Genomic DNA, 19,277 nt, shown 5'->3' with positions numbered 1-19,277 from the left:
GCAACTGCCAAGAGTGTATGACAGGACTTTTTCAGGAAGAGAAGACCACACCCTGACCGCCAGAGCTATGGCAGGAGACCAGAATGTACAACGATTGGCCCACGGGCGTCCACTTGTGCCATATAAATGAAGTGCTTCCTTCCCACCATCAGCCCCCACTGACCCCAGTATCACCCAAAGCTCTTAAAAAAGGGGGTCTCCCAAACACAACTCACGTTAAAGTGACTTTTAAGCCCAACGTGCAAGCGCAGGGATGTGAACAAGGCCAAAAAGTCACTCGTGGATCAGCGTGTTGTTCTTTCACAGCTCATAAACATCTGCTTTTGATACTTACAGGACACAGGGCTCCCACTCACAGAGGCTTATAAATGCTACAAATAGCTACACTAACATTAGGTAACCTCCCCGAGGCCCTGTAAGGCAGATACTCCTGGCTCTTCGCAGCAGTAACATACGTTAGCAGGCAGACAGGGACTGGTCGTCATGTGGCCCGGGTGCAGTGATGCCCGACTTATTCCAGAGAGGCAGACAGAGCAGCTGCTCATGCCAAATCTACTCTGAATCATGCAAACCCCTCCTAGTTTTTAGTGTTACACGCTATGCGCTCAGCTCTGTTAGACACTGATGATTAAAAAAAACAAATCAATGCCCTGTATTTCAGATTGTTGGGAAATATCTTTATGAAGCCCCTGTCGACATCAACTATGATTCACATATTGGTAAGCGTCTGTTTTACAGAAAAATAGTCAGTGCTTCTGCTTCTAATGGTATTTCCAGATTACTCAGGCTGGATGGAAAATAGTCTAAGTTTTTATCAATGAGTCATTTCCAGTTGATCAAAAAAGTAAGTTTCAGGCAAATGTTACACTTCAGTGCGTATTATTATTGGATTTCAAACATTCAAAGTTATAATCAAAAATCTTTCTATAATGCTAAAATCCATACACACATTGTCCTCGACAGCAACTTCCACCCAACGAGGCTTTAAAGTGACATGCAACCATCTTTTATCTTCTCCGCATGCCTGCAAACGTCACTGTCCGCAGCACGATCTTCAGTGTTTGCTTCAGTTCACCTCCTGACTGCCCTCAACGTTTTATTACAGCGTTAAAGGTTTCACACTTGCCACTCGCATTCACTCGAGCTGGCATGCTGAACGACTGAGTAAATAAAGAGGATTGTCTTCTCTTGATGTGCTACTGCTCAGTGGAGTCTCTTCTTGGGGTCGGGGTGGTTGCTGGGCCTGTCCGCCACTCTTAATTTATGGCGCTCCCTTTTGAAAACATTGGGAGAGTTGTGAGGCCGCGGCACCAGTTCTTGGTGCTACAGCTGTTTTAACTGTCACGGCCGTAAAGCTCTCCTGGGAAGGGGAGAGACAAGTCGGAGATGAGAACAATGGCTTCTCATGCAACCTGCAGATGAGCAAACTTATCACAGTTGAAAGAAAGAGGGTTATCTGCGAGAGCGCAGGGAGGAGTCTTGTATGTCGGGTGAAAGCTGTCCAGAAGGACGAGATAAAAAAAAGTAAAGCCACCGCACCTGTGTATTTGGTCTTCATGCCAAAAGACAACTCTGATGGTGATAATACACAGATCTCTTTGTTTTTACTTTATCTCTGCTCTGTAGCATTTCTTATCCCACCTTGGCCTTGATATGGTCCAAGTCCTGTCACATTAGTGTGCGAGAGCCATTATCCGTGTTATCGACTCTTCTGAAGACGTCTTGCTGTTGAAAGCAAAGAGGGGATGGTTTCTCCTACAATCCCTTCAAGTAAAATTACCTTATAGCCTAGAGTTCCAAGGAGAAACTATTGATCTTTCAATTGAAGACAATAGATTGTGCTGGAAGTTGGATAAATAGTTTTGCAAATGGAGAGATTTTACTCCCCCACTGTCATCAGGTGCTTTCTCAACAGGGCAAGAGATCATTTGCTAATTGACACTAAATCACAAAAGGTTCTATTGGGTTTAATGGCATCGAATTACCAGGAATTAAAATGAACTAGATAACACCATGAAGTGATGGTGGCCAGTGGTGATAACACGTTTGAGGGCGGGCGTATTTTAATGAAAAGAGAGAGAAAATCAAAAGAAAAAGAAAAAAAAAACAGCTGATCGCTTACACATGACGCTCTGAGTGTTGCCTCTGGCTGTGATATTATGTTGTTTCAAACGTTCACACACGTTTACAAAGACATGATTGACTGAGTCTTCACGTGTCTCACCTGCTGTGGAGAAGAAGACGCGTGTCCACGCTGACACTGACAGATCTGCGGCTGCGCACAAACAGCATGTGCCGGATCATTTGAATGCAGATTACACACAGTAGTCACGGGCTGCATAACGTGTGGTTCGTTCTTTTAAATAATCCATGTTTCTACAAATTATTTTAGATGATTCTTATCTCCTTCTTCTTCGCGTGAGAATGGTAGGGCGGCGCCCTAGCGCCCTCTATGGACGGGGTTGGCACTGGATGAAAAGTTAAAGGATCACCAAAGATAGTACAGTTCATCTTGAGAGAGGTCAGTTCACTGGCCTTCCAATGCATCCATCGTCTACCGCTTTATCCTCCACATGAGGGGCGTGGCACTGCTGGTGCCCCCCACTTCATATCATGTTATAATGAAAACATGGTCCACGACCTCACCGTCTTTTAAACACAGTGCGTAGCTGAGGCAGTTTCCAGCAAGGTGATAGAATATATGTTTGCTAGCAATGTTTTTATAACAATAGTAATAATAGTAATAATAAGACATTTGGTCATAATTGGCAGTGGCCGAAACGGCTCCTGGTACGAATTTTAATTAGTTGTCCGCACTTATTTATGTGATTTAAAATAAATGTCTGTTTTTGATATTAATACATTCATTTTGCATCATAAATAGTATTATTAAGTATATGTGTGATATCATGATTATGGAATATTGTGAACAGTTGTTTTTTTCCCACTTTTTGTTCTCTAGGCCAGCCCCCTCTTGACCACAATAGATGCACATTGGCCCCCAGGTCATTTGAGTTTATGACCCCTGAATTAGAGCGTGCAATTAAAGAAAAATTACCTCAGTTATAAGGTTACCTCAACCTCAGTTTCTCCTGAGTTGAGAAATATTGTCATTCTTTTTTTTTGTTAAGTGCCCAGCAGTGACATTTGGTCCTGTTAGCGTAACTATTAGCAAAGATGGCGGACACTGTTTACATTCTGAGAATGAAGTCCCGTCCCCTATACGTGGGTGTAAAAAGTGCGTAATTAGCGTTGATGCAATAACTTTCAAAGTCAAAGAAAACTTCTTAGACGGTGTGAAAGGAGAGTGCTGAGGTCATTAAAAACGACTCGAGGATTATCGCAAGAGCTTTAAAAGTTACAATATTATGCAGAGAACACTTGAAATGACCTTCTCAACAGCATCATAACCGCATAGTGAAGAAGAACTTATAGACTGAATGCTCAGAGTCATCGCTCACGGCAGGGACACACTTTGTAATCGCTGTTGTTTAGTCTGCACTTGAACTTTATTTTGTTGATTCTGGAGATGCCGTTTGAATCTGATCCAACCGCTCTGACACGACGGATCAATAGGCCTCCAGACAAATGACTTCAGGACAGTCCAGAGAATGAAGAAGAAATCACCTTGAAAACTTGTTTAACTCAATAACACAACAGAATAAAGGCATTTAAATATGCCAGCCATACAGTGCTTAACCATGCTGGCAAAAAGTCATCACAAAAAGGCGGTTCTGGTTTTCCAAAAATATCCTTTTTTTTTTTTATTATTTCACATGAAATGTTCACATTTAGAATATTTATCAAACATGTCTTTTATATAATCTTCTATATATTTATATATATATACATATTTTACACTTCTTTTACTTACACATGTACAAAATGCGGTAACAAGGATTCAGATTTTTTAAAAAGTCAGACTTCAATGGTAGTCGAACGAGCCGAGTCTGTCTGGTGAAGATGTGCTTAGCAACTCACTTTTTTGATGCCTTGTCTGAGTGGAACTGGTGACAATAAAAAAAAAAATCAAATATGTGACAGTTATTCTGAAAGCGTTCCATTCCGTTGAAATCTGAATGAAAGCACCGTGACGCACTGGGTCTGTTTCTGGCAGCAATAAAAAAACACCGATACGGGCATCTCTGTGTCAGACAGTTTAACCAACACAGCGGCAAGATCCAACAAACTGAGAAGGGCCAGCCTCTCTGTAATACACACAACATCTCAGTGTTTGCTTTTGGCAGAAAAAACATTTTGTCTCATCACACTATCAATCAATCTCTCCCGAGCTCGCACACAATCTCTTCAACACGCACATTTTTTTCCCTTTCACACGAGTACTAACTTTGCCAGGAGAACGAAAGAGAAAGAGCCTCCCTCGCTGCCAACAGTAAACATTTCCTTTCATAAGCTCACGGTATATACAGTAAAACAGCTGCAAATGTTATAAATTATCTTCACAGAATGTACAAGGAACAGTACAATGTAGTGTTTTCATGTCATGTATGTATATGTATGTGTGTGTGTGTGTGTAACACTGATGTGTGTGTTAGTGTGTGTACTGTGCAGTTTTAGTGCTACAGTGTATAAGCACATGGTCGAGTTTACAAAAGAACGGTTGCGATGAGAACGGCCCCCGCGTGTGTGTGTGTCGTCAATGCTACATTTAGAGAAAGCAATCGCTCGGGACTTCAATGCAACTCCATACCGTTACGACAACAATACAACAGGTAGTACACAATAATACAAGCTGGAGAGGTGACTGATCTTTGGCTCAAAACGCACGTTCCCATTCGATGTCCACATGTTTTTACGTATGGAAATTGTGTCGGGGTTGTGTGCGTCTTTGCTCTTGATTGTTCTTCAGCCACTTTAGGTCCGTCCTCCACTTCTTCATATTTTCTTCCAAGGTTATCAACCAAAGAAGTGTATGTGTTTGGGAGACAGATGATTAAAACAAAACAAAACACACGAATCAAGGAGCTTGGTCTTTTCAAGAAAAAGAAAAAATACTGTCAGCCTTTGAAAGATTTAACAAAGCAGACATACTTTGTACTCAAAAGCTCCAAGAGTTGCTCAGCACAATTTGTGCAAGTGAGTCCATCCATGCTTTGCAAGTTTCAAAAGTCTCCCTGTGTGGCCAGCACTGGTCTTTTTGAGTCAGTGGTTTCATTCCCCACGGACTGTCTTCATTGTAGTCCCTGAACAAAAAAAAATCGTCTGCCAGCAGCAGTTGTTTATGAGTTCTCAGTGCAGCAATAGCAGTAACGAAAATGGGACAAGCAATGAGAGGATTGAGAGGGATGTAGTGACCACTGCAGAGCTCGCCCGTACACTCTTCTGGACATCTGGTAGGATTACCACTGGGTCATCTGCTTGAAGATGGGAAGATAAAGAAGACACATTATTACCACACATTTTACACCCTGACATAATCCTGACTCTGCCTGATTTGTTCAGAGGTCAGGTGTCATTATCAAAGGAGCTAGGGTTGGTCAGCATACCTGCAGGCAATCTGTTGGTCGGGTTGTGAACCCCACCCCCAGCTCCTACTGCAGCCCCACCTGTGCCTCCTTTAGCCACTCTGGCCTCTTGAGAGCCTGAGAGAAAAGAAAAAGGTCATCAGTTAGTCTGCTTGCAATAGCCTAACACAACAATTAGAGGTGACTGTCTTTACAGTTCTATACTTACCATCAGCAGCTACAACGTCCACCCTGAGCCTGAGGCACTCTTTCCCATGGTGGTGCAAAGGTTTGGCTGTTATAGGGAAGCAGGAACAAACAACACAAGTGTTAACATCCTAAACTTGTGCACTTATCCTCCCCTGGCCTCTTAATCCACCGTCGTGCATGTGCGCGTACACACATACACCAACACTTGGCAACAGACACGGGCAAAAAGCTTTAGGAGGCCATCTGTGACCAGACGGAGTGTGTCTTGTCCTGCCGTTTAGCTAATTACACTCATGGTCAGGGTGACAGCATGGCGTTTCCCTTTGTTGTCACATTTCTAGAAGGATAAGTATTGTATATACTTTGGCAAACTGAGCCAACACCCTCCTTTATGTCAAAGTAAAGCTTCAAAGATATGACCAAAACAAATCCAGCATGTCACACTTAGTACAACAGTATACAAAAAGCCACAGAACTTTACCCAGGTCCAATTTGTTGGCAATAATCAGCCAAACACTTTGATTTGATTCACAGATATTGATTGAAATGTCCTTACGGTTTGGTACAGACCATTTCGAATTTCAAGTCATAACTGATTTGGAAAATCAAAACTGACGTTCCTTTTTTTTTTTTATTCCTAGTGCCACAATGAGGTTGAGGTTTTGTGTGAAATGTCTTGGTGACTATTGCGCGGACTGCCATGTCATTTTTTGCACGCAGACATTCAGACGGAGAGAAGGGCAGAGTGACACTTACAGATATAATAGTAGCTTTCTCCTTGGCGAAACTCCTTTCCCAGAGTAAACGGAGTGAAGCGCTGGAACTTCTCAGAGAATTTCTCGGCGGCGTGAGGGGCAAACGGGTGCCCGCATTCCCAACGCATCTGGTCATACGACTGGGGTTTGCAGGTATCGTAGTCCTCGCGCTCCACCATGTAGAGAACGTATCGCTCGGCGTCCAGCAACGGCACCTCACCCTCGGGGTAATGGGGGCAGACTATGTCCAGGTAGTCATTAAGCTTCACTTCCACGGTGTAGTCGTCCCATAGGAACCTGCACGGAGGAGGCAGAGAACAGTTACGCCAGTGGCAAGAGACTGATGAGTGTGGTTATAGCATCGGAGTGGTAATAAATATAAGCCTCAAAACCTGTGATTATATATTGATCGGCTACACGCCGGTGTACAACAGGGAAATCAGAGGAAAGACTTAGAGGTCTGGGAGTGAGATATAGAGAGCAAAGAGAGAGAGAGTGTTTGTGTGAGAGGATACATGTGTGTCAGTAAGAGAAAAATGAAGAGGGAAAACACAATAAGGGGAAGGGTGAGCAGGAGAAAACATGTGCATATATATAGACGAGCGAGAGACCAGTGTAGCTGCTCGGTGTTGTGGTGAGTTAGCACAGTGAGTGCACATTGATCCGTCTGTCCCACCGGAGCTGAATGATGTTTACAGAGAAACATTAGCAGTCAGTTTGCCCCGTCAAGACGGGAGATGAGTATCGACATCTGCAGGGCTGCACACACGGAGCGGGTGAGAGAGCGAAGGAGAAGGAGAAGGAGAGGGAGAAGGAGAGAGAGAGAGAGGGCAGAATGCGGACGACAAATTCACCTCAGCAGAAGCAGAAACACATCTGAGTTTCTTCCAGACAGAGACACGTTTAAAAACAAAGGTCACACACGTTTTTTTTAGCCCATTCATTAGGGTCAGAGGCAAATACAACACGAGTCTGGTGACGACCTACAACTGTCTCCTACCAAACTCCCTTTCATTACAAATACAGAGAGACAGTCAGTCTGCCTCTCCTCTATTCCTCCCTGCATCCCTCCCTTCCCTCCTCCACCCTCTTTACGATGGTCTTTAAGTAAACCAGACACCCTCCCTGTTGCCTCTTGACCCAAGTAAAAGAGCAAAGACAGAAAACATTTTGCCATGGACACCACCCGCACTTGGGGCAGGTTAAATTGGCCTTGGCCCAACTGTCCATAATTCCTTAACCCTGCTTTCAGACAGTTTAACTCTGGGGAATCATTACTACAGGTATTTCAGCTTTGTCCCCTTCCCTCCTTACTGAGTGACTGCTCCAGGGGGCGGCTCACATCTAATGCTCTCTTCTCAGCCAGAGCCATCTATCAGAAGCCTTGAGCGGTAGCAGGCCACCAACAAATCACACAAACACACACACACACAGTTCCCAGTAATTCCCATCTATCAACAACTTAAGCCCAATTTATACTCCTGCGTAAAGTGCTCTGCGTAGCTACGCAGAGTCCTCTACGTCGACGCAGAACCTGTCGAAGAGCCTCTGCGTCGTCTCCGGGTGCACGGAATATTTTTTAAGTGTCCGTCACTCCGTCAAGGGACTACGGAGACGGCAAGAGCTGCGATTGGTCCTCAGGACAGGCTGAGCTAAGCTGCTCTGTGCCGGCTCTCAGTGCGCTCCGGGCGTCCTGACAGAGGCGGAGCTGATCCCCGCCGATAACGCCGCTGCCGAACTATAAATACGTCATATCTTAACACACACAGCACATGTTTAGACCCTAAATGGCCAATTTCTCGCCTCAAATTATCTTAAAACTGCGTTCCGTGACACAGAAAAGTGAGAAACGGCCACTGTTTCAACAACAACAGTCTTTCGCTCTCTTTCTTTCTCGGACGCCATTGCTCACTGTAGCCAGAAGCACAACAACCTTGCGCAGCGACCCCTACTGATCGGGCGGGAAATTGCAGCGAGTGTCCGTCACCACGACGCAGAAGTATAAATGCTCGAGGCGTCTCCGTGGTGACGCAGACGGATAACGCATACGCAGTCGGAGAAGTATAATGTGGCCTTTAAAGCAGCAGCTACCTACTATTTACACCCACTGACGCCTCCCCACCCCACACACACACACACACACACACCCTCCCCTGGCACTGTGCGCCCGAGTGATGCCTATCAGCTTACTATCTTCTACTGTTTGGGATCACTGGGGGTTCCCTGAAGTGGATGAAATTTGACAGACCAAAATATTTTCACAACACATGAGAAGAATGCGAGTCTAATAAAGGGGTTGTTGCTTTTGCAATGAATACACGCATTGGTTCAGCAGGCTTTCAGCAGCTCAAGATAGAGACAGCCAGTCACTGTGTTCACTTACTGACAGCTATTTAATCAGCTCTACAGATCTGAAGAAGTGGATTCTGTGTTGTGTTAAACTGACACCTTTAGAAAGACAAAAATAATCCCAGTCGCCACTTGTGCACTGTACACGATGTGAAGAAAAAGGGAAATATATGGAATGTAAACTGTAAAATATGCCGTGTACATGTGTCATAGTCCCCACCTCTGGGCTTTGACACAGAAGAAGAAGGCAATGTAAAGACAAAACCCGACGGAATCCAGATAAAAAATAAATGGATGATAGGAAGACAGAGAATGGCACTTTACGTGCCGACAACTAGCCCCCAATTAAAGTTTTTGCTGTGTGATAGAATAGGTCTGGAAAAAACGCCCAATACTACAGAGCAGAAAGGGAGCATATCACCATCTAGTGTTGTGGAGACACATACACGTGATTCAATAAAAATGATTCCCTATAGTGCTTGTTAACTGCGACAAAGACAGTAGTGCAGTTAAATTGTGTAGAAGGCTATTCTTTCAAAAAAAAAAAAGGGCTCATGTTTTGTCATAAAACCAACTAAATGCAACAAGCAGCATTTGGGGGGGGGGGGGGGGGGGGGCAGATTTTGAGCTTGTGTGACAAGGTCCACATGTGCGAGTAACGATCAAAGTGCATGAGCCACTGTTGCTCGTTAGCTGGTGTTGTTGTTTGTTGCCAGGGGTCTGCCTGGTTCCCTCCAGTAAAAGGACAGACGATGTGGCTCCAAAACCCCGGACCCCGACTCCAGTTCTCCCCTCTGGCTTCCCTCCCTCCATGCCTCCCTCCCCCACATCCCTTTACCCCTGTCCGCCTGAATGCATTCCCTCAATACTGATGACCAGATTAGTTGGCAACACAATTACAACAACAACAACCGCGGTACCGTTGGAAAACAAGCACCTTTTTAAGCATACATGATGAAACCTCCATCTAACTGTGCTGATAATAGTGCGCTCCAGCCAACATCTGGGGGGGGAGAGAGTGATAATTCTAATTTTGGTGTGGTCTAGACAGCTTAGTGCTTATCTGCATTTTGCCTGCCACGCTCTGTTTACCAGATTGGCGCTAAAGTGTTTTTCCCCCTGCCACTTTTAATTCTAGTCAAATCAACAACACTATTGAGCAAACACTGTTGTCTGCTTTTGCCTGACAGAGTTATCATCCCCTGCAAACTCTGAAAACACACACACAAACACCCGATCCCTCCCTCAGCCAGATTACTAACTGGCTGTGGTATGGTCCCAATGTGTTCATCAAAAGGGGGTTGTGTGGGGGGGGGGTACAATTAAAACACAAAAAAGGGTATTAAAGTTGCCCTGGAGGGGGGTAATTATGCCCTCCTGCTCCCCACTTCCCAACCCCTTTTAGCAGAGAGATTGAGGGGGAGACCGAGGGCATGAATAGGCATGGGAGGGGAGAGGTGGGGCTGGGGGGAGTCAAAGGGCTCGAGTTGGGAATGGCTTTTGAAGTTTCTCTCAGCGTTTCTGTCGAAGTGTTACAGTTGCTTCATCAATGCAACCATTTCATACAGTGTCTCTATTCACAACGTGTCCCGGCTGATGGAACACCTCACTTAGAGGACAGCGGTTGAATACTCACCCGAGGAGGCAGAGTAGCCCCTTTTTTTCATATATATATAAATGGCAAATAGTTTTAATTATCCTGCTGCCTTTTGTTCCCTGCTAACGCCTCAGCATTGTAGCCCTCCACATCAACAGGCTAATGAACTGATCGGAGTAATGCAGTTCAAAGAGAACTGGGGCCTCAGCGTGAAAAGGTTTAGCTAACAAAGTCAAATCATGCCACCTTCAGTTAAGCAGACAAAATCCGCTTTTTTCCCCCCCGACTCCCCCCAGTGTGCGTCCTTTGTCATTTCCCTCTAACAGACTGTTTCTCTCTGTGTGTCAATGGACTGTGTTGATTTATTACCATGATTGATCCCAGGATGCTCTCTTTTATTGACAGTAATGCGTGGAGTCTCAAAGTTATAGCATTGAGGAGATGTTGTCTTCGGCAGTCAACGATGATTAGTGGAGCTATGGCATGCAGTGAGGAGAGTGTGTGTGTAGTGTGTGTGTCCGTCTTAGCCACAAATATATAAATGTGTGATTGTTTATGTTTCTGTGTGTGTGTGGGTGGGTTTGTGTGTGTTGCGTCTGTCGAGCACTGAGGAATCTGGGAGTGTGTTTCAGTTGTGATAAGGAAAATAATGAATACAATCATGAAGAGCATTGATAGCAGTGAGGGAATGTCAAGTGGTCAAACGGTACATGCCTGTGTGTGTGTGAGAGAGAGAGTGAGAGAGAGAACGAGAGCACTATTTGTTGAAATGAGACGACAGACTGTACAAAATCTTTCTCCTCTCCTGGGAAGGAATTCCTGATTTATTGAAGCCTCTTCAGGAGCAAGAGTCTAATCTCTCTTCTTTAATCTCTCTGGCCAGCATTTTGCTTTCTTCTCCACCTCTGGCCCCTCCTTTCATCCATCCATCACCCTCTCATCTCTGCACTCTATCGCCCTATGGAATGCTGGACCTCAGAAGTGAAGGGGCCGTGATGCGGATCAAAGGTCGGACAATCGCCAAGTCAGCACAGGAGAATTCTCTGTCAAAGAAGTGGCCTTGTGCATTTAGAGGTCTACAGGGCGGACGCTTTGATGAGGACAAACTGCACACGTATGACCACTGTATCTCCAAACAAGAGCCCTAAGAAGCACTGAAACACCCTCTACGCGTGCAATTAACGTGACCAGCCAGCATCACAGATGAGGTAAACCGGAATGTGGGGACCACCTAATCTTTACAACCAAGCCTGGATTATTGGTTTGACCAGAGGCTGAGCTTGGGTCCATTCATCAGCACTAGATCCTGCTTAATACAGGGGGCTTAGAGTGGACAGCAAGGCCCAGAGCATGGGCCGAGGCCCTGGGTGCAGAATAGGGGGGTGAGAGAGGGAGAGTGGAACTTTTTTTCTTCTTCTATTGTTCTCACATAGAGAAGGGGTATTACTTCTTTACACTTTTATTTGAAGTTAAAAAACAACATACTTTTACATGACCTCAGAAAAAAACAAACTATTGTGTTAGACTAAAACTGGACTTTTAAAATATTAGCTATTCCATGTATAACTTCAAGCTTTTCTAGATGTTCCGTGTCCCTGCCTCTGGTCTTTGACCTTGAAATAACAAAATCCAGGCTATTCACTAGCCACCAGCTAAAGTCGTTGTCATCTGTGATGTAATGGGTCAATTGGTGAACACCTAATACAAACAAGCTGAAAGGAGGCATATCGCCACCAAGGGTAGCAGAGGCAGACACACTTAATAAATCAATTCCCCTTTTAGTGTTTGTATACCGAGACAAGGACAGATGACCAATTAAATGGCACGAGTGGCTACAACTGTATCTTTACTTAACCTAGCATGAAAACATACTGACTATGACTGTGTGCGTGAAAGAGTGTCCACTGTAACAAAGGTGAAAGTGAAATGTGTTGATAGAAGAACTACATACATCTGGCATTAGAGATCTGCTTCTTTCACGGTGCATCTCCCTGTGAGGGAGGTGGCAACCAGAGCACATCTGAGGGGCATCGTGAGCCAAGTAAAGCAGGACTGTTAAACGTTATTTTGCTCAAACTCTTCTTTTTTTTTTGTTTCATCTGTCTATCTGCTCATCCATCAACGTCAACCATCCCCTCCCACTCCCTGTCCACCTTTCAACGCTCAATAAGCAAACCAGATCCTCATGTCAACTCTGTCCCTCCCCCATCCCAGACTTGCCGAACCAATCACAACCTGAACTGGTGGCATTCCAAATATGCAAGTTTCTGACCCACTGTTTGCGGATCCGTGCACAATGCGACGCGGGCATGCTGGGGTCGTCATAGAAACTAATATGCTCCAACTCTTTCAGCTCCTCCTTTTTTACATAATATTCCAGCTTTCATTCTTCGCGCCGTGCGACTTTTTGTCATCCATCTCAATCAGCTTTCTCTCATCTGCCATTCAACCTTTGTCTGTGCGGATCATTGGTCATTCTGCCAGCGTTCCTGACTCGACTCACTGGGTTCCCTTTGCCACCCAGCGAAATGACAAAGCTTTAAGTCCAGCAGAGAAATAATTGGCTGACTCCTCCGCACTAAGGAAGCTTAGATGAATACATATGCTCTTTCCAACTGTCCCACGCTGTCCCCTGAGCCATTTGTATCTTAAAAAGGGCCAAAGCAGAAAGGTCACCAATGACATCACATTTCTCCCGATGCAAAGATCTGTGCAGAGGAATCAATTTTTTTCCGGATTCTGCTGTTGTGCTCCGTGTTCTTTTTTTTTTCTGCAAACACGGTCAAAAACTTGTCGCGCTTAATGAATCCCACGGGAAATTCACTCCGTGCGAGAAAAGGCCATTGCCATTAAATTGATCTCTAGAAGTGGTGGCAGCAGTTCTTGCTTACAGATATCTGGCAGTAAAATAACACCATAAAACTGACCTCTAGCTGTGGGGGGGAACTCTTCCACGCTAAATCCAGACTTTCAACAAACACGACAAAGAAGGAAAAACAAAAAAAAGTTACACAATGACCCTTAATTAAACAACAATGGTTCATTTTCAGAGATCGTATCTGACTCTTTGGGGCTGATTCTTCCTCATCCAAACACTAACCCATAAACAAGTCTGAAGGACAAACTCTGTATATCTCCCTCTCACACACAACAGGAACAAGAAAGTGAAGGCTCCACTCACAATATTACCATGATTATAAATCTGTGCCCTAATGGAGCTTTTCTTCCTCTTATGATTTTTTGTGTGGGAATAAGACCGTAGGAGAGCGAGGGAAGGAGCTGAGGAAGTCTGCAGTGTAGATAAGGACAAGCCGTGGGGATGGGTCAGACAAACTGTGGCGGGGGTGACTCGGGTGACACCGATCGGACGAGAATCCAATACGGAGCCAGAGTTCTGACAGCGTGTCAGGCGGACTCAAAATTATTCTCACACTTTCAGCACAACCTTCATAAAAACAACTACTCACAAATGAATCACTTCCACTGTACTTATCCCCCGAGTTCAACTGTATTTGTTTCTAAACCGAGGCTGGGAAATTCAATCAATTGAGCCCCAGGACTCTTACGGTGTTGCGTGTGTTGGTGTGTGAGAACTGTATTGTTTATTGTGCAGACAGGATACGCCGTTTTCCCGGGAAAAGACGTGGCCAGGAAGAGCCAGCACTTCACAGGGAAACACACAGCAGACCGTGTGCAGACTTTGGTAACACCAACAGCAGGCCTTTAGGAAGCTAAAACCTTTGGCCTGATTCACTATCTGGCACAGTCCATAAAACAAGCTCTTTTCCCCGAGACACTGGAACAATATGCAGGAATATTGAACAGGATGGAAATCCATGTTTCCAGGGAAAAAAAAGAAACTTTTGTCAGCAACGAGGCAGACTTCTCACAGACATAAGAAAGATCATAAAGGTCAACCTACTTTAGTGATCATAAGCCTGTAAGAAGCGATTACCACCCGTTTGAAAATCTCTCTGAGTATTTTCTCCAGATTGAATTCACCAGACAGATTATAAAACCAGATTAAGGGTGTTGGGGAGGAAAGAGGGGCAGATGATGCGAAAGAAACATGGACACAGACTTAGGAATTTACTGAAGAGAATGTCGAGAAAAAGGGGGGGAAGGGTCTGTGGTGGGTTTAGAGCAAAGGGTGGATTAGGAAGTGAAGTAGGAAACCTGGATATTTTTTCCAAGGAAAGTGGCGCCGGTTCAGATTACTTGGAAATGTCAGAAATCCTTTATCTATTGTAGCCACCTAATCAACCCTCTGATCTGACTATCTAATCTTTTTTTCCCCTCTCAAACTTACATAAGTACAAATCCATGAAAATTAAAAGAAACACTTTAAGTTCCTCCTGTGGGTTTTTTTTTCTCTCCTGAATTTCATTACAGTCTTTTCATGCCCCGAGCTGTTACACTGGGTGAACCTCTTCCATCGCTCCAGCAGGACACTTCAAGAGTGCAGAAGCACACTTGGACAACAGGCAGACAAGTGAAAGGACCATGAAGAGGGGAAAAGGTTTGCTGAGAACGAGAGTGGCTTTTCATACGAGGAGAAAGCTGAGCGGGAAGGAAAGTGTGAAGGAGAGGGCAAAGTGCCTTGTGACAGATTGCCATGGGTGCCAAGGAAGATAAAAAAAAATAAAAAATCCACACCTCTTAGCATGTTTCTCTCCTTCCCCCTTTCCCCCGAGAGCCAGAGTCGGAGGTAAAGAAATAATAGACTGAAAAGGGACAGCTTGTAAAGTTGAGATAAAAAGCCGGTTGAAGGAGTGAAGGCGACTGAAAAGACACGAGGGTGAAGAAGGAGAGTTTCCCAGAGGCAAAGCCACTGCTGTGTGAAGGGGGAATGGTCTGAGTGGCAGCCAGTATTCAGGGACCACTGCTGTGACAGAATGACTGACAGATTGATAGAGGCTGTGCCACTTCATCACAGAGTGAACTCTAACCCCCGATCGGTCACACCGGTTACTATTCTCTTTCTGTAGCTCACTGCGAAGACCCTTCCCCAATTTGTAAAGGAAGTGTCCTAAAACAGCCATACAGGCGGGATAAAAACCAAGACAATCCTTCATGTGGGTGAAGCATACCTTAAATAAGTCTCTTGTTAGAACACAGCATAACAAAAAAGCATATTCACTCAAATTAAACTGCTGATCCAGACACGGTGAGCTAAAACAACAGTTCTATCAAAATCTAAGAACTCATAAAAAAAAAAGTGAGTCTTCAAAGTGTTATGATAACAGAAAGGGTGATCATGAAAGTGTTGTAGACGAGGGTGTCATAATAAACTACAGGTTCAAACAGATGTGTGTGTGTGTGTGAGAGAGAGCGAAAGTGAGCAATGAAACAGTTAATAGACTCACACAACTAGAGACCACAGAACCAAGTTGAAAATGGAACCTGGCCAAGAATAGGGGGAGGGAGTTGGAGAGAGGGAGAGACAGGTACAAAGCAGAGGAGGTGGTAGTGGAGGAGTAGGGGTGGTGGTCGACTCATGCTCAGTCAGCAAGAAGGAAAAAAAACGGAAAAAAGGCGAGACAGAAGGAGTGAAAGAGCAGATTATTGCCTCACATTAGAGTCCATAGGGCTCCTGGGACAATGTTAACATCAGTCTCAAGTGTGTGGCACATGTGTGTGTGTGTGTGAGAGAGACACTGGGTTAATGTGTATCAGGGTGAGTGAGTCACTTGAATCTGGTGATGTTGTACATGTGAGCGAGGCCCGAGCGCTGACACTCCCTCCCGCGAGAGACACGTACACACACTGGCACGCAGGGACCCCAGGCTGACTGGGCACAAGTGTGAGCCTCTTTCTGGGAACCAACCTGCACCGAGGTGTTAGCTAGCTCCCGCTAATCGTGCACAAAAAAAGTCTGCAAATGCAATGACAAAGTAAGAGGGGAGGAAAAAAGTGCTGAAACAGGCACTCACTCTCATGTCAGGAATAGATTTCAGTCAGGCTGAAACAAAGCAGTCATTAAAGTACAGGGAGATACGACCTTCGAAGTCTGCAGGCCCCAAGGCGTTCCTTACTCTCATGCTGAAATTAGTGGTGAGCTGGGGCAACTGTGCATGGATATATATGAGTGTGTATGTATGTGCTACGAAATCCCTAAACCAACACACACACAGAGAAAGGAAATGAGTCTGCACCACATGGACCAAAGTGATCAATCGGAGATCAATTCGATTAGCAACAGCTTTTTTTTGTTTGCGTCCAATGGGACGGAAGAACACACCGAGGCCATAAAAGAGGAATATGTAGACGGCTCCTGAGGGGAAAGATGGACGTCAACACAGTGTGTGTCAAGTCACAGGTCAAAGGGGAGCACAGATTTCTGAGAAAGACGAAAAAGCACCAAATTACAGCAAAAGAAATACAGCCAGGAATCTATGTGCTGTTTCTGAGAACACAGGATTAAGAGTCGCCAAAGGGGGCAGATTTAGCACAGTCATCTGGAAAAAAAGAAAAACAGCAAGTGCAAAAGAGCGGATTACAAATATATAGACAGGAATGATTACTGTCCTTCTACAGAAGGGACACAAAACAACGCCTTTCCATCTGAGACTCCATTCTGATTTTCAGTGAAAGGCTTTGCTGCTGCTGTAATTATGGCTTTTCTGAGAACAGTCAAGGCTGTCGCTCTAACTACAGGAAAGAACAAGGGGGGGGAATGGTGTTAAAGCAGTGTAAGAGCAAATGAAGAAGGAGCATTTGAATAAATGGCTGTTTTAAATCAAGACCAGACGTGTGTTTGTGCACGAGGCAGAGTGTGTGTGTGTGTGTGTGTGTGTGTGTGTGTGTGTGTGTGTGTGTGTGTGTGTGTGTGAGCACAACATTGATTGATTTGGATAATGTCAGTGTGTGTGATTGAGTGGTTTGTGTTTGTGCTTGCCCATCTTTGTGTTGGAGGGTGTGTTTACGTGTAAGTGCACATACGAGTTCATCTGCGGTGTGTAAATCTAACCCCTTCCCCCCCCCCAAGACATCTCACCCCAGCCATCATCAACCATAATTCTAATTGACCCCTACTTATACCGACTGGCCCCTAACCCCAACAATTTCAGCTCCGATTTCTCCTCACTGAGCAATCCATCTCTCTCCCACAGCGTGACCTACTGGGCAGATCTCAAGTTACCTCCTCTGTCTCTGTCATACACCATTATTACTCGTCTTACTACCTGAAATATGAACACCACTACGTCTCCCTGACAGCAACGCAAACCTCGAGAGAGATATCTCTTGATTTAGGTTATACGGCAACCTCCCACTCCCACACAGAGGTTAAGACTCTCTGTCAGATGGAGAGGATATTGCAACAGATATTTCAACATGCTGCGGTGTGTGTGTGTGTGTTAGTGATTCAGGTGTGTGAAAATCAACCCCTGCCAAGGCAACATTTTAAATCAATCCCTGTTGAATTTGACGAATGATAAGACAATGAAACGAGATGCAACACATTCAAAACAAACAATGACTGTTTCACTTCTCACCTGCATGGTACAAAACAACAGTGTGTGTGTGTGCGTGCACATAATTACTACATGAGTAAAGTGTCCACAGTTCAATGCTGCTTCAAATGAAAAACTGCTCTCCACAGTAAGTCCCTGCAATTTCTCTGTTCCACAAAGCCACTACATAAAGAAGCCTTTTTTTTCCTCCAGAAGAATGAACTGTTTCTCTCTCTCCTCACTCAGATAAACAGGTCACATGACCCGGAGGTAAATCATCCTGAGTGCACAGGTACACAGATTGCGAAAGAGATCAAATCTGAACAGGCAAAACAAAGAATTACAGGTGAATGTAAACTGCACCATAATAACAGGTTCTAGTCCTGAAGAGTGTGTGTGTGCGCGTGCGTGTGCGTGTGAGAGAGATTTTTAACTACCCCACATTATCACAACAACAGCAGCCAGTTGCTTGTGTCACAAAGTCATTGCTAAAAGAAGCCTGAATATGCATGAACGGCGCAATTCATTTGCACCTGAATGCGCATCGTAGAGATCAGAATGTGCGCCGAGAACAAGTTTCAAAGTTGACCCATCTCTGTTTTCCATCGATAAATAAAGAAAACGCTGCAGATGTGTGAGCAACGGTAGCGAATTTCAAAAAGATGAACCCAGATACTCACTTTGGATTCGTGCTGTTCCAGTAGACGCTGTGTCGCTCCGCTGACGCGAACCAGGCGCAGAAGTGCACAACGAAGCCCACAATCCAAACCAAATCCATGGTGGAGAGGAGTGCAGGCGCGCGGAGAGGAATCACAACTCAGGTTAGGTCGTGAAAAAAACAAAAACAAAATCAACAAAAAAAGTGTTTAAAGGAGATAGAGATTATCCGCAAAAACACTTTACGCGTGCAGTGGATCAAGGTAAACCAAACATGTGAGTTCGCAGAGAGTGAACTGCGGACAGTTTAGTGTGATCTTCCCAAATCCGTAGTAGTGAGTGGAAGCCTGTGCTTGGACTGTGGTTTTGTGAAACGCCCACGGCAGTAAGCCCCGCCCCCAGCCACCGTAGACGACCAATCAGAGCGCTGTCCGTGAGACGCGCGCTCCACAGGTTTCTCCGGATAATCACACATACATTTTTTTGTTATTGTACACAACATCACAGCAAGTAACTGTGTCCAAATGAGCTCACAACACATTTAAGACAAAACAAACAAACATTTACTGATATTTTCACGTAGAACAACAGATAATGGAGTTATTTTTGTCTTTTCTTGTTTTAAATCCATCCACAGTGATGGCAATATTTAAATAAGGATATGTCAAAAATAAATAAATGACATTAATAATAATTGTATGTATCTATACACACACCTGGCTAAATACTTTCATACAGAGATATACACATTAATTCAGTCATACACCTACATGCTCATAGATAACATATA

At 44.6% G+C, this 19,277-nt stretch overlaps 1 protein-coding gene across 1 annotated transcript; it reads right to left on the bottom strand.

The window, feature by feature from the left end:
* Window positions 1-5,250: 5,250 nt before the first annotated feature.
* Window positions 5,251-18,608, bottom strand: efna1a (ephrin-A1a; the record flags this gene model as incomplete). The annotated part of the gene is made up of 5 exons (XM_083899269.1): window positions 5,251-5,378; window positions 5,508-5,603; window positions 5,695-5,760; window positions 6,432-6,727; window positions 18,511-18,608. 5 exons carry the CDS (start codon window positions 18,606-18,608, stop codon window positions 5,251-5,253), a joined length of 684 nt encoding a protein of 227 aa, XP_083755395.1.
* Window positions 18,609-19,277: the final 669 nt, after the last annotated feature.

This window comes from Microchirus variegatus, assembly GCF_963457635.1.
Source record: "Microchirus variegatus genome assembly, chromosome: 13".
Lineage (NCBI taxonomy): Eukaryota > Metazoa > Chordata > Actinopteri > Pleuronectiformes > Soleidae > Microchirus > Microchirus variegatus.
The sequence above is the reverse complement of the archived record's forward strand: the minus strand, read 5'-3'. Positions and strand labels throughout refer to the sequence as shown.